At 40.8% G+C, this 15276-nt stretch overlaps 1 protein-coding gene across 2 annotated transcripts in view; it reads left to right on the plus strand.

The window, feature by feature from the left end:
- Prkd1 (protein kinase D1) overlaps positions 1–15276 on the plus strand; it is a 287212-nt gene that overhangs the window by 243295 nt on the left and 28641 nt on the right. For both annotated transcript variants that reach the window (XM_050138894.1, XM_050138895.1), the window contains exons 12-13: positions 1727–1799; positions 3273–3379. In XM_050138894.1, the coding sequence (XP_049994851.1) occupies positions 1727–1799; positions 3273–3379 (180 nt within the window). The remainder of the gene's footprint in view (positions 1–1726; positions 1800–3272; positions 3380–15276) is intronic.

A 15276-nucleotide genomic window follows, 5' to 3' on the forward strand; every position in this document is an offset into this window, starting at 1 on the left:
TCCCTTTTTTTTAGAGCAAAATAAGACAAATGGTTTACTGAGAACACTGCAAGAAGGTGCCAGGCTTGGCACCTAAGGTGCCACTTGCCGACACCTGACACTTGAAGTTTTCTGGTTGAAATTGTACAGTTAAAATAGATATACAAATAAAATAAAAATTTTTATTTGTACAAGTTCTTAAACAGGTCATTCTTTGCTGACAAGAACTGCACATACATAGCAAGGGTTGCAAATGTTGTTAGCCACATACACGTATTCATGATCTAGCCCGCAAGAAAGCTGCAGAATCAGGAACCCCTGTCACCCATGCTACCAACGCAAGCCTTTCTTTCCGGTCTTGGGAGTTACAGATCATGTTGTAAGATGTTTTATATGCTGTTGTGTTTGCTTGATTTCACTCCATAGTCAGTACTCAAAGTGGACGAACGACTCTCCTACCTCGTTTCTGTGGTCAACAGCATTAATGGTTTGTTCACTGCACCTGAGACCCCAGCTGAGGCACTTATCATCCTCCTTGCAGCGAGCTGGGCTTGTTTATCCAAGAATAAACTCCATGGATGTCTGTTCAGGGCTAATCTTGTCCCTGAAATACATGTTGAACTCTTTTCCACTCAACAAAGGCAACCATGAATTACATGAGAAAACTTCATTGTGAAGCTTGAGTGGATGCCTGGACTGTTCATCCTGCGATGCATGTCTCAAGACAGCAGGTTCTTGCTGCTCTTGCTGAAACAGGAAGGGCCTTGCGAGCTGCAGGTCACTCTGAAGACCACACAGGCATTTTACCCTGGCCCGCGATTGTTATCCACTGAAAATTATGAATTAAATTTCCAAAAAAAAATTCTAAAGAGTTTATTTGCTAGCAGATGGAATAGCTTGGTTTTGGGGGGGGGGGAAGGGAACTGGGATAATGATTTTCGTCATCAGAGAGTTTTGAATTCTTGTGAACTCTCTAAGGGGATCGCAGCACACAATTTTTCTAGCTGTTTTCAAAGAAGAAGGAGGAAAGAAGTAGCTGTGGGTAGGATTGCTGAGTGGAGACTATGCCTAAAAAATTGTTTGTTTTAAAGGATCAGCAGTTGAAGAATTTAAAACAGCCAGAAAGTCTGTTACAATGTACAGTGCTGGATGAATAAAATATAAAATGTTTTTTCTGTTTCCATGAAGATGCTTACTGAATGTCACAATACGAAGCCCAGATTAACTCACTCTCAATTCAGCAATTATTATTTAAGAAGTAAATGCTAAATGGGTTATTTTCATAGCAAGTAGGGATTCTGGAATGGTTGCCTATTGCTTAGGTTCTCATAGAAATGAGATTTTACCAGGAGTAGCCTCACTGTCCTGTCCAGAGTATAAAGCAGGATTGTGAGACACATGTCTTGGGACCTCAGAATAATTCGTGAAATTTCTAAAATACTAGTGTGGAAAGAAGACTCCACTTTCAGATATTCGTCATAAAGGGCACTGATTGGTTGTTAGGTCCTGTTTCTCTCTGTTAGAATGTCATGTGTCTCAAGCACTTCAGAGCAGAATAGTTTTCAAAATATTTTATTAATGTCATTTGAATATTATAACCATCGCAATATTATCTAACATTTATAAGTCTGAAATGACCTTAGGAATATTTAATTATATTTATATTTGATAAGGTAATTATAACTATAAAATATAAAAAGATTAAAGCTTGTTCTCCATTTTTGTTTTTTTGGCCATATACCCATAGGACATCAGCACTGTCTACCAGATTTTTCCTGATGAAGTTCTGGGCTCTGGACAGTTTGGAATTGTTTATGGAGGTGAGTTAGCTCAACAAGTGTTTTTATGAACATAAAATTTTAGGCACCTGTGCGTAAAAATATTACATCACCAAAAAAAATATTCACAAGGGAGACATGTATCTGTTTATCTAGGAGAGACTTCAGAAGACATAGCCATCCTTTAAACAACCAGTGCATTTTGAAAGACTTCTAGCCCAGAAAGCTTTTGTTTTTGTTGTTACATGTTTGCAAACCCTAATCACAGCATGAAGCAGTTTGGTTTATTTATTTAGTTCTGGAAACATGAAGGCTGTAATTTGTAAACAGAGCCATTTCATTTCCTCTCAGCCTCTTGGACTCTTATAGATACTGTCCCTAAAGCCAAAATCTTTGAACTCCCATGTTTACAACAATGTATCCAGTTCACAGAATTTGAATTTTTAGCTGTTCAAGGGTTATGCTCAATTCTTTAGTTAGATCCTAGACAGCTCAGTCACGTCTAAGCCTTGAAGTAAGAGGTAATTGTAAAGTGTTACCTGCTGTAGAAAATGACATCTTCACTTTTCTTATTTAGATAAGTAGCAACATTTTTTTTTGTCAATTTCTGTTTTTATGAAATAGCCCTAACACTTTTATTTATTAGTACTTTTTAATTATAAAATTAGTAGAAATCTAAAAATAGAATTTATAATAAGAAAATTTAAGTTGTCCTAATTTTTTTCAATGTAAGTTTGCTTTTTATAAAAACACTGCAATTTTTTTAAAAATGAAAACCAAATGACTAGTAACCAGTCTTAATATTCTGTGCATATACAATAATAATTGTAAAAATTTCCTAATGAAAATAATGGCAGATGGAGCCTAGTAAGTAGATGTCACAGCCCCGCGTGTGACGGTGAAGCAGGGGTGATAAGTAGGGTGAGAAATCGGCAAACTCACGGTATTTCGGAACCCCTGACACTGAAGGACTTGAAATACCGAGCTCACAAGGGTGGAGACCCACAAGAAAGAAAGAAAGAAAGAAAGAAAGAAAGGAAGGAAGGAAGGAAGGAAGGAAGGAAGGAAGGAAGGAAAGAAAGAAGGAAAGAAAGAAAGAAAGAAAGAAAGAAAGAAAGAAAGCATTAAGAGTAGACAGGAGACAGAGGCAATGAGGAAAGAGCCTCAGAGGCGAGTGATGTTCACAGAGACCAGAGAGTGGAGCTTCAGGAAGCTCTGGCTGTGTAAGGAGATGCTACTGTCGATGGCTGTGTTGAATCAGAGTCCCCATGAGTCAAGACATGGGAACTGATGTTCAGGGAAGTGAGACACAAAAGCAAGGCAGCGCAGTAACAAAAGGGAGGCCACCAGGAAGCAACCAGTGAGAATGGGGAGAGCAAGATGCAAGAGCAAGGAACGCTGGGGGGAAAGGTGTTGAAGTTAACAGAATTCCAAAGTAGTTTATGTAGCCAAATCGTTTGATAAGTTATATCTGTTAATTTTCTAATTAATTTTTCCTTATTTTTTATTTTAAAGGTAAACATCGTAAAACAGGAAGAGATGTAGCTATTAAAATTATTGACAAATTAAGATTTCCAACAAAACAAGAAAGTCAGCTTCGTAATGAGGTTGCAATTTTACAGGTAAACTCTTTGAATCTCATTTGAGAGCTGCAGATTCCCTTCCCTGACTTCTGTAAAACAGTGGAAAGTTATCCAGTTATCTACAGGCTAGATAGTAAAGGGCAACTCAACTGGAACGGCAAATTGAGTCATAGTTGGCTGACTGGTACCATCCTAAGTGTGCACAAGTTGATTTTTTTGTGTGTGTACTTAATACCACAGTTCACCATGTCCTTAGTATTCATTAAACATGCATATTCTCAGTGTGGACATGCTGAGTGCAGTTTGTTGTGGGTTAAAAAAGACCTTACCTTCATAAGCCCTTCTCCCTTGTGAGAGCTAGATTTGTAGCTCTGAGCTGTGTAAGTAACAGGTGTCTGAAAAAGAAATCGATTGTCTTGACTTTTCCTGATACCCTTCCTGCTTCTCCAGGTGAGTTTTTATTTGATGTGGAAGACGGTACAACTTTCCTCGTTGTTAGAAAGGCCTTTGGAGGTCAAAGGGAAACTGAGCGACATTGCTGTCTGTCTATTCCATATATGTGCCTGTTAAGTGCATGTGTTTTTACATCCGCCATAAATTCCTACTTCTACACATTAATGCTAATTTTGATTAACAGTTTTGTTGAAATTTATGATTATGTATTAATAACAAAGCAGTTTAATTCTCTGCATTTACTGTTTCATTTAATTCCCCTTTATTGGGCTTTGAGTGTAAATAGAGCAGAAGCCTATAATCTCAATGTGTAGGTTAGGTGGAAGCAGTAGAATTACTAGCTGGACACCGATTTGGATTACGTAACATGATCTAGTAAGAGAAAGAGATAAGGAAAGTGAGAGAGAGAGGTGGGAGAAACAAAGCCTAAGGGGATAATGACAACTTAAAATCTTGGGCCGCTTTGTATAGAAAGATAAGATGCTTTTATGGATCTCAGAGTGTCTGAAGCTGGTGTTTTGTGCCTTTGGGCAGCGGTGTAGCACAGGGATCTCTTCACAAGCATGCCCTTAACCACGGTTAGCATGCCAGGTCTTGTATTTATATCTTAGCACTTGCTAGGCTGTAACCATTAAAAAAAATCTGTTTTACGTGTTGAAGCTAGGGACATAGCTGAAGTGTGTAAAGTACTGCCAAAGAAGCATGGGGACTGGAGTTCAGTTCAACAGCCCCCAGGAGAAAAAGCTGGACACAGAAGGAGGTATGCTTCTGCAGTTTTGACCAGGCAGTATAGCTAGTCACTGAGCTCCAATCCTGTGAGAGATGTTAAGATATTATAGATAATAACTAATACCTGTCTGTTCCTCAACTGACTTTTTGACCTCATACATCGACCCATCTATGTATCTTACTTGTAACACTCATTCCCGTGTCTTCAAACAAGAGCACTGCAGCTCCATTGCCTCATTATATTCTGCTGTTACTGATGCCCAGGTGTCTACTACAGTTCTAATAGGGTGTACTGATGTGGTACTTAATTTGAATTCCCTTGATGATATGTGATGGAGAGCTTTTTTTAATGTAGGTTTGTTTCTGACTGTATATTTTGTGAGGTGTCAAATCTTGGCTCATTTTTTATCTCGGGATTTTTTATTGTTAAGTTTTGGAAACTCTTTGGAAATATTTAAGAGCAGTCCATTATAAAGTGTGATAAAATGTACAAATATTTTATCATGGTCCGCGAGTCTTTTCTCATTCTTTTGATTTGCTTGAAAGATTCCTGAGGATGGGTAGAGATCATGACATTCTATATGAGCCAGTATGTTTAAAAGTTGAGAAGGGGCGGAACAGCCTGAGAGATGACAGGGTTTGCCTGTTTCTTCTCAGCATCTTGGCTTCTGTTTGCATGTATCTGTCTCTCCTTTCGTAAGAAAAGGAGGAAACTCGTTATATTTACTGCATGTCTGTAGCAGCGCTGAAATCTAAAGCTCGATGGAAGCCTCCCAGACTTGGAGAACCTGAGAATGACTGAGTAATGTCTGGGCATGTTCAAGGATATATACAAATGAGAACATTAAGGAATCTTTTTACTAAACAGATATTGATTTTGTTCCCCTCACCCGTCCCTAATCTTGCTACTGAGACAATTCCACTTAGTAGAATCAAAAGGGTTACAGCAGATTTCACATAAGTATGTATAAAACACTGGTTTCTTAATCATGAGATAACTCCCCCAAATCCACACTCTTTCTTGACGCCAAAATGAAGCATGTCTGTTGCCATTAATAAATAGAGGTAACCCAGACTATATAGCTAACTCGATGGATAAAGTACTGCCACATAGTTGTGAGGACCAAAGCTCATATGCTCAGTACCCATGTAAAACCATGAATAATTCTGTGTATCTGTTATCACTGCATGACTATGGCGAGATGTGCGTTCAAGATAGGAGAATCTATGGGAACTCATGGGCTACCTAGCCTGGCATGTACACCTACCCACCCCCAACATGTATACCGTTGAACATATTTATTTTTTTTGCATGTGTGTATATATGGTGTGTGTGTGTTTGTATGCATGTGGGTGCACACATGCTGTATATGGAGGCTAGAGTACAATTCACATGTTAGTGCTTACTCCCACCTTATTTGACAAAGGCTCTCTTTGTGTGTGTGTGTGTGTGTGTCTATGGTTGTAACCTAGACTAGCATGGAATTCAATTTGAATTGTTTATCTCAGACTCTTCTCAAAATCATGGCAGTACCATCTCAGTCTCCTGATGCTGGGATTGTGGCCAAGAGCTACCGTGTCTGCATCATATTTTTGAACAACATTAAGGTAGGGTCAATCTGAACCGATTAGTGCTGGAACAGAAATATAACTGCACATCAGTTGTGATGGCATCTTTCATAAGGAAACTATATATACAGTGAATATTTGAGTACATCTGAGACTCCAGAATTCGTTGGGTTAAGTTAGCTTGTGGCCTCACTGATGTAAAAATAAGAGCCACACTTATGCAGGGAAGGATGTGTCAGTTCTTATATCTAGTCTTGCTGAAGTACCGCTGTGAGCATATATTCTCTTAACAATGTGTGTTAACTTTACTTTGTCCTAAGATAACATCAATGTGAATTTCATAGTTTTTTTTTCATCTGAAATTTTCTAAATATGTAAGCCCTTAAAAGGTCACAGCTGAAATGGAAACTGACTGAATCATAATCTTCCACAGTTACGAAATAGAACCATATGCACATGCAACAACTACGGATCTCATTTGGTAGAGGGAGCTTTCTCTGTCCATCGTGGAGGTTGGCCTGCTGACCCCAGAGTAGAGGCACCAGCTTCATAGCCAAGGCTTCAGAACACAGCAGGGTGCCAATAAGAGAATTAAACTGTGCCATTATGGTGCCATATCTTCTCAGGAAGTGCTGTCACAACCTGTCCTGCAAACAGCCCAAGGCATCTTTGAGAGAAATTCTCTGCAGCACAGCCTTCATTTCCTCAATTTTCCAAGGAAAAGCAGCGTGGTTTACTCTCCCCACTAGCCAGTGTTCTCTTATGTATACAAGAAAGAAATAAACGACAGGTGCCTTAAGATCATTAGGACAGAATGCTCATGGATTTTAATAAGAATTAAATAAGTTTAACAGGACTTTCATATCCCAGAATTTATCTTCCATCTCGTAAATGTAAGGAAAGCACTACACTAGTTCCTTGCTTTCATAAATGATTATTCTCTTGTTCATTAATTTGTACCATTTCATCTACTCTATTTCTCAAGAAAGGATAAAGCCTAGTAGTCTGTCATTAGCTGGGCCCAGTGCACGTCAGTGCCACCTAAGAGGGCTTTGCACACAAAACAGAAAGGTCCGGTGTGGCACAGAGTGTGATTCACTAATGAACTTACGATTAGATGTGTGTTCCTGGTTGCAAGACCTAGCAAATCCCCAGTCTAGATCAGAAGGACAGTCATATGCACTGATTAATGCTTCATCCAGAACAGAATGCATCTTAAGAAAATACCAACCAGTCAAGCACATTCCTTGTACCAAGAGGCATGCTGACTGTAAAGCTTCCCTTGCTACCAACTCAGAGACAGCAGCGGGGTCTGGTGAGCTGGAACATAGACCTGCCCAGTAGGGCTCCATCTATGAGTGCCTTCTAAAACTGACAGTGGTGTGTTATGCCAGACCAAGGAGCCTAGCAGCCATATCATTTGTTAGTTTTATATGTCTACAGCAACTCTGGTAGTATAGTGTGCGTTATTTGAACATCATGGATATAGATGGTCTTTGCAGCAGGAGTCAGAACCACAGAGTATGTCAGCCACATGAATATTGAGTAAATTAAGTTGGCTCCAAGGCCTTCAGTCCATCCAGTAAGGTGAGTGTGTCTCATAGGATCTGAGAGATATGTGGCCAATGAAAATGCCATCTAATTTTACCTACTTTCCAGTGTTATGACCCGTACCCTAATGGTACTTTTGAACATGGTCTTGTCGGAGAGACAGACGTGCCCCGTGCCGTGCACCTGACTGCATTGCCATACTTCCAGGGGAGCCAAAGCCTCAACATCCTTTCCCTTAGGCAGATGGGGAAGGTGTGTACTTTATTGGTGGCATGTGCAGGTGCAACCAGACCTCCACATGTAGGAAATTCTTGGATATCGGGGGGGGGGGGGCTTGAGTCTTGGGGTTAAAAAACCTGCATTTATTCTACTATGTCATATAAGAATATAATCACTGGTTATCACAATATCACGGACACAGTGGAACTGAGGAATATATTCCTGAGGCAATTCCTACGCTGTCATTTCCCCTCTCAAGTCAAGGAAGACTGAGCTGGTACTGATTGCAAAGGAGTGTCGAAGATGCCATAGCTAAGGTAAAGAGCTAGTTAGCCATATGCAATGGAGGGCATGATGCTATCTAGTACCTGGATAATGTTAGACACTGCAGTGTGAATAGCATCACTTTGTTGTGCTTAGTGTGTGTTTTCCCAGGGAGATGAGCAACCATCTCTTCACCACAGATAGGGAATTAGACAGAGAATTCCACTTATGTCTACCTAAATGAACCAATAATTTTATTTAGGTTTATTTTCTGGAGCATATGGAGTATACCACCAAGAACCGTCTTTTGCAGCAACTAGTAACCATGTAAATGGCATTGGGTAGGGGTGGACCTTATGAGCCCTTCTTTACGCAACCTTTAGCTGCCTATAGCCTTACAGAGAAATGGGTCCTCGTAGCCTCTCCTCACCTCCATTTCAGAGTTACTGGTACCAATAGTGTGTCAATCTTCTGCTGGTAACCACAGGTGCTGGCAGTTGGAACGGGCAACAGTCTTTTCGTGCCCACAGACATTTCACATCGTCCCCATTTAACTCTATCCATTACAGGAATCACCTGCAAACAACCTTCGTCCCCTTTACCTGCCAAACAGGGCTATCCAAGTACTACTGAAAGTTGTCAGAATCTCAGCCTGCTCCAGTTGAATTCTGGTCCCTCAGATCTTAGTGTACCAGACTGGGCAGTGTTCTGACTGATACCTGTCCAGAAGTAGGAAGGGTTTAAAGGCTTTATTTTGTGCTCCTCCTCCCCAGTACTCTCTTTACTACCTAAATCTTGAGTTTAATTCCCCCCTACCAAGCTCCGGAATGTCTTTCCGGAGAATATATTCAAGGGTTAGGACATAGGTATCAACTGTGAAGCCATGGTCTTTTGATTATTGAGGAAGAGGAAGCAATACAAGCTTTGCCTATATCCAATTTCTGTGACAATTGGTCTAAAAAAGGGAAAATAAAGGGCTGTGCCTTTCACAACAGGAGTTGTCTCATTCTGGGTATAAAAACAAATACAAGGATATGAATGAACTCTTGAATGCCCTATTCGAACTGAATACCCTGGGTTTCCTCTACACTTTTCCATGGAGTCATCTGCCTTGCTAGATCCTCTGGATTGCACATGGTTCTTATAACCAAGATGATCTAGTATTTGTCAGAATAGTTCCCTTATTCATTGGGTATTTGGAGGTGCTAAATTTGGGGTTAGTTTTTAATGTTATTCCTTTTCCTGGCTTCCTGTTCCCACCCAAAGCCTCACTATCCAGGTACTTATAATGATCCTGGAAAATTTTCAAGCTTCTACAGTATTTAGCTACTACAAGAGTGTGGTTCTGAGCAGTTAGTTGCAAAGCCTACTTTCTGCAAGGAGATATTCATCAGATCCAGAATGCAAGTTGATTGGCAGGAAAGGACGGTGTTCTACCGCTTCAATCTCTGACTGTTCTTTCCTCTCCTCCTCCCCAAAATTCCAATTGTCTTCCTCTCATTCTGATCTCAAAATAATAGCTCACACCCGTATCTTTGAGATTTTCCCAAGCCACAGGACAAAAGCAGCTTGGGTTTCAGTTTCATACACTCTCAGGCCAGAGACACTGAAATCTAGAACGATGCAGACCTCTTAACTCTCCTGATCCTTTCACTCGTTCAGCTAGTTCTTATCGTCAACTAAATGCCCATACCAGTGATGAGATATTAGCGTTTCTTACTACTGTGGGATAAGCAGCACTCAGAAATAGCTGTCTGCAAACACAGTCATTGTTTATTTATATGTACATGATAGGCTGCAACATTTCATAAAGGGCCACCCCTCCTGATACAGTTACGTGACCAGACTGAGATTTCCCACTGTATGTTTTCCTTTTCCCTCTCCTCCTCCTCCTTGGGTTGACCAGTTCTTCCATAATATACCAGTTCTTTATGTGAGGGTAATCACACATAGAGTTGGGACAGAAAACAAAGATGCAGATGGAGCCGTGCATACAAAGCATATGATGGGCGGTGGGCACACTGAGAACAATGCAGTCCCAGGCAGCAACAACATCAAATAGATCACAAAACTTCATTCAGAAGTGGTGTCACCTACAATGATCACGACAAAAGTGACTTTCCCAAAGAAGAATGTAGCTGTCTTCTTAAGCTGCTATCAAAAAGGACACATTTTTAGTGATGGGATCCGGTTAAAATACTCCATGGGACATTGTAGTAAGTTTGCTTATTTATAGAATTCTGAGAAACTAGTAAGAAGACTAAGTAGGGTTACTCTAGGGAGTCAAATTATTTATAAGTCAAGATGCCTATCATCATGTCAAGCTCAGTCCATTTGACATATATTGTTTTAAAATGTTATTTTTTTTCATATGAAGATACATTAGAACAGAAAAGATGATGAAAACTAGATGTATCATTTTGGCAAAGTATTAACAATGGTTACAATCTGATGGTGTGTACAGCTCTTTATAATGCTCACTCCACTTTTCAATGTTTGACTGAAATTACAAATAAATGAGCAGTAAGCAATATTTATTTTACAGATGTTTGTATACTCGTTCCCTCTGTTTTTAAGGCCAAAGAGCTCATATTTCTCAAAAAGTAATAAGGAATTTGATAGGCTGAAAAAAAAAGAGAGATTCGCATGATGGATTAGGCAGACTATTCTTACAAAGATACACACACACATACACACACATACATATATGCTATTTTGGTGGCAAGAGGTACTTTATATATACAGTTAAAGACTGCTGTTTTAAATGAGATGTCTCTCCATAGACCCTGGCATTTTTGAATACTTGGTCCCCAGTTAGTGGCACTTTGAGGAGAGGCTTAGGGAAGTTGTTGAGAGACTGTTTCTGAAATAAACAACCCAGCACCCAAGGGAGTGGGAAAGAGGAGATGTCGCTCGTGGACCGAAGCCAGGACAGCTCTTGAAAGGCTTCAGTGCCAGGCCCAGTTTGCGTTCTCATTTTATCCACTAAAACTACAAAATGGGGTAGGCAAACAGGCAGGGTTTTATAGAAGCACATGTGGCAGTCAACAGGTTGTTAAGGTCAACGGCCCATTCATTGTTTTAGGTGATTTTCCAGGTCATTCTGATTCAGGTAGCAAATAGAGCCACGCTGGACAAGTAGGCAGTGCAATCAGTGCTTTAAGTCAATCACTAATAATGCAATAAATCAGTATCTAATAACTGGCTCCTTCTACCTTATTCTACTTTAATGTGGCCTTGCTGGAGGAAGATTTCATTGGGGGCTGGGCTTTCAGAGTTTAAAGACTCTTGCCATTTCATGTTCTCTCTCTGCATGTGCTTACTGTTCAAGATGTGAGGTCTCAGCTGTTCCTGCCTCCAAGCCTGCCTGCTGCCAGACTCACCTGCTATGATAATGATGGACTCTTATCCCTATCAAACTGTAAGCCCCGAATAAACCTTTCTATAAGTTGGTCATGGTGATTTATCACAGCAATAGAAAAGTAACTTAAGACAGAAAATGGCACCCTAAAGTGGTTTGGGATATTGCTATGACAGGCCTGATCACGTTTTCTGGAGGGATGTGGAAGATTTGGAAATTTGGTCTGAAAGAGTGATCATACACTGTAAGTGGGGATTAATGATGTCTTCTAGTGGGAGACTGGAAAACAGCAATGCTAAGAGTTATACAGTAAGGGCCCAGATAAGAGGTTTCTAAGGGAACAATACTAGTTACTGGGCTAGAGTCCATTGTGATATTTTGGAAAAGAATGAGGCTGTTTTCTGACTTTATCCTAAGAACTTGACTGTGACTAAATTTAATGGTAATGGATTAATTTCTTTAACAGAGAAGATTTTGAGACAGCCTAATATGGACTATCTCTGGTGGTTATTAGTAGTCATCTTATGCAGGTCTACAATGAAAAGGAGAAAATGGGGCAAAAAGAAACATAAAATGTACATTTTGAAGAGAATAGGAGCACCATAAAATGTAAAATTGGGGCCAAAGCCTGTGCTTAAATAGATAAAGATATTAAGGAGAGGCCTGATTTGAATGGAAGTCAGTGTGTGGCACCCTCAGGGCAAACCTGCACCCAGCCAAACTTAAACTTGAGGAAAGAAAAGACCTAAGAACTTTCTGTTCCTAGACAGAGCAACAAGCACACGCTCTGCAAATGTGACCTCATGGTGACAGGGTCCATTCCAAGCTAGCCAGAGTTGGCAGTGCCCTCCTTGTCCATATGGCCCTGGATTCAATCATGAAGGTTACACTAGAACAGGGGTTATGAGTCTTCCTTCACAGTTTCCAAGAACCCTTGAAACCAGGCAGAAAGCATGGAGGCATTGTGTGGAGCTGTAGAAGTGAAGCTTCTGTTGCATTTGAGTCCCCAAGATGTTTAAGGTGCCAGGGCCATGAAACATGAGAGCTGCACACAGGGAGTACAGCCGACCCAAGAGGGAGATGTGTCTTATAAGCAGCCAAGGTGGAGAAGTGGGGCCATCAGACATGGAGTTCAAGGGTTAGAGTTTGCTAGGTTTGGTCCCATATTTCCTCACCTCATCTGCGTTCCTTCCTTTTAGAATGGTAACATATAGTCTGTGTTATTGAGTCTTGAAAGTGTGTAGTTTTCTTTTTTCCCCTTTTATACTTGGTTACAATTGAAAGATTACTTGACTCTTAGCAGAGACTGAACTTTTCAGTCATATTGAGATTAATAGACTAAAAGGACTTTGAGGATTGGACTACATGGATTTTGCAGCACGATATGGCCCTGAGCCTGTGGAGACCAAGGAGCAGAATGTATGGTTTGAATGAGATGAATCCTATAAGCTCTAACAGTTGAATACTCGGTCCCCAGTCATGGGGGTGTCTTAGTTAGGGTTTCTATTGCTGTGAAGAGACACCATGACCATGGCAACTCTTACAAAGAAAACATTTAACTGGGGTGGCTCGCTTACAGTTTCAGAGATTTAGTCTATTATGACCATGAAGGAGAGCATGGCTGCGTGCAGGCAGATGTGGTGCTGGAGCTGAGAGCGCCACATGTTGCAGGCAACAGGAAGTTGTGAAGCTTGAGCAAAAGAGATATCAAAGCCCACTCCTTCAGTGACACACTTCCTCCAACAAGTCCACACCTCCTAATAGTGCTACTCCCTTTAGGGGCCATTTTCTTTTAAAACACCACAAGAGACTTAGGAAGTTTATTCTTCCTGGAAAAAGTACTTCACTAGGGATGGGATTTGAGAGTTTAAGAACACTTGCCATTTCAATTTTGTCTCTCTGCTTCCTGTTTGTGGTTTGAGGTGTAAGCTCTCAGCTGCTGCTCCAGGTACTTAGGCTGCCATACTTCTCTGCCCTGATGACAATGGTCTCTTATTTCACTGAACCTGGAAACCCAAAATAAATCCTTCTTTCTGTAAGTTACATGGTCATGGTGCTTTATCACAACGATAGAAAAATAGAAAGACAATGATATAGAGACCATGAAATAGGATGGTTAGTTTACGTTTAGGTTAGCCTAAACTAAATCATGAGTCCTTAAAAGTAAAGGATGCGCTTGAGAGACAGAGGTAGACAGACCCTTGTGAACTCAATGATGTCAGCCTGCTCTACAAGAGCTAGTTCCAGGACAGGTACAGAGAAACCATGCACAACCCCCCCCCCACACACACACACAAAAACAAACAGAAGCAGAGAAGAGAGCAAAACACTGCTGGGTGTTTTGGAATGTGAAACTTCAACATATAGTGTGTAGTAGATGAGGCCTGAAGAACGTGAGCAGTTCAGCATGCTCAGGGGTCTCCTGGCCTGCAGCCTCTAAGGAATGAATAGGTCCTGTCCTGCTGTCACCTCTCCAATCCTAAGACAATCAGAATAAACCAGGAGGCCAATTCTCCTTCATAACCTCCAAGTAGGAGAAAGGCTTGCCAACAACTTAATTTCTGCCTAGAGAAACAGAACAGACAATAGAGGAGCTTATCAGAGCTCATCAGACTTTGGATGCACAGAACTGTGAGGTCATGATTCCCGCTGCTCCTAATTTGCATTAGCTGCAAGAACGATGGGGAGATGGCAAAGATGGAGGACAAGATTGTGCCGTTTGTTATGTTGTCAGGCAAAAGGAGAACTCCTTCTGTGCACCATCGATGTTCACTCGGTAAACTAAGGAGGAAATCATTGCCCAGTTCATTCTTTTAGTGTCAGATGTACCCGGTGGTCACCGGGTCTTCTAAATGCCAGGCACAATGTATTGAGTAATACGTCTTGATTGTCGTATGTATTGTTGCCACATTTTACAAAGGGAGAAACAGGCACCACAGAGTCTAACTCATGTGCATCAGGAGCCAGCAAGTGATAGGAGTTGAAACACAAACTCAGAGGCATGAATTCAGAGATCCTGCTCCAGAAATTGAGCTCCAGGCCCAGTGACTGCACTTGTTGTCATGTCTATTCTGAGTTAAAACAGAACCTAACAAAAGAAAAGGAGTTGGCACCCGTTTCTAAGGGGAACAAGGACCACAAGCATTAGTGTTCAAAGAGCCTGTTTTGATTTTTTTATCCTTCATCCTCCAAAAAATAATGAAATTATGAATCGTGTAGGGAAAATGGCCATAATTGGAGGGGGTCTCATAGAAGAAGGTGAGAGTAACATTCTTTTAATGATTACCTTGAAGGAAAATAATCCCAAGACAAGACCCATTAGAATGCTGCAGCAGTTGATTAAAGAAAGAGAGGAGTCCAAACCCAGGCAGGCACAGTGATGAGGCCGAAACAAGGGAATCCTCTGAAGAGGAGGAGTAGGTCCTTCAGTTGTAAAGTACAATATGCTGTTCAGAGAGAGGAAACAAGTCCATTTTTTAGAATAATTCTCAGCCTTCGGGTCTCAGGAATTCATTGGAAAAATAAGTAGCAAAAGAAGATAAATTTGGGTAGAAAGACCCTGGTTCATTGCTAGACATTTTCCCTTAAATAATCCACCAAAAGACAGATGACTGTAAGACTCTAGAAAGCAAGAGAGATTCCAATCAATGTCGGTTTTGCTATTTTTTTTTTCTTTTTGGTTTTGGTTTTTGAGGCAGGGTTTCTCTGTGTAACTTTGAGGCCTGCCCTGGAACTTCCTCTGTGGCCCAGGCTAGTCTCCAACTCACAGAAATCACCTGCTCTGTTTCCT

Source organism: Alexandromys fortis, unplaced genomic scaffold (genome assembly GCF_014885135.2).
Source record: "Alexandromys fortis isolate MF-2015 unplaced genomic scaffold, M_Fortis_MF-2015_v1.1 scaffold_35, whole genome shotgun sequence".
Lineage (NCBI taxonomy): Eukaryota > Metazoa > Chordata > Mammalia > Rodentia > Cricetidae > Alexandromys > Alexandromys fortis.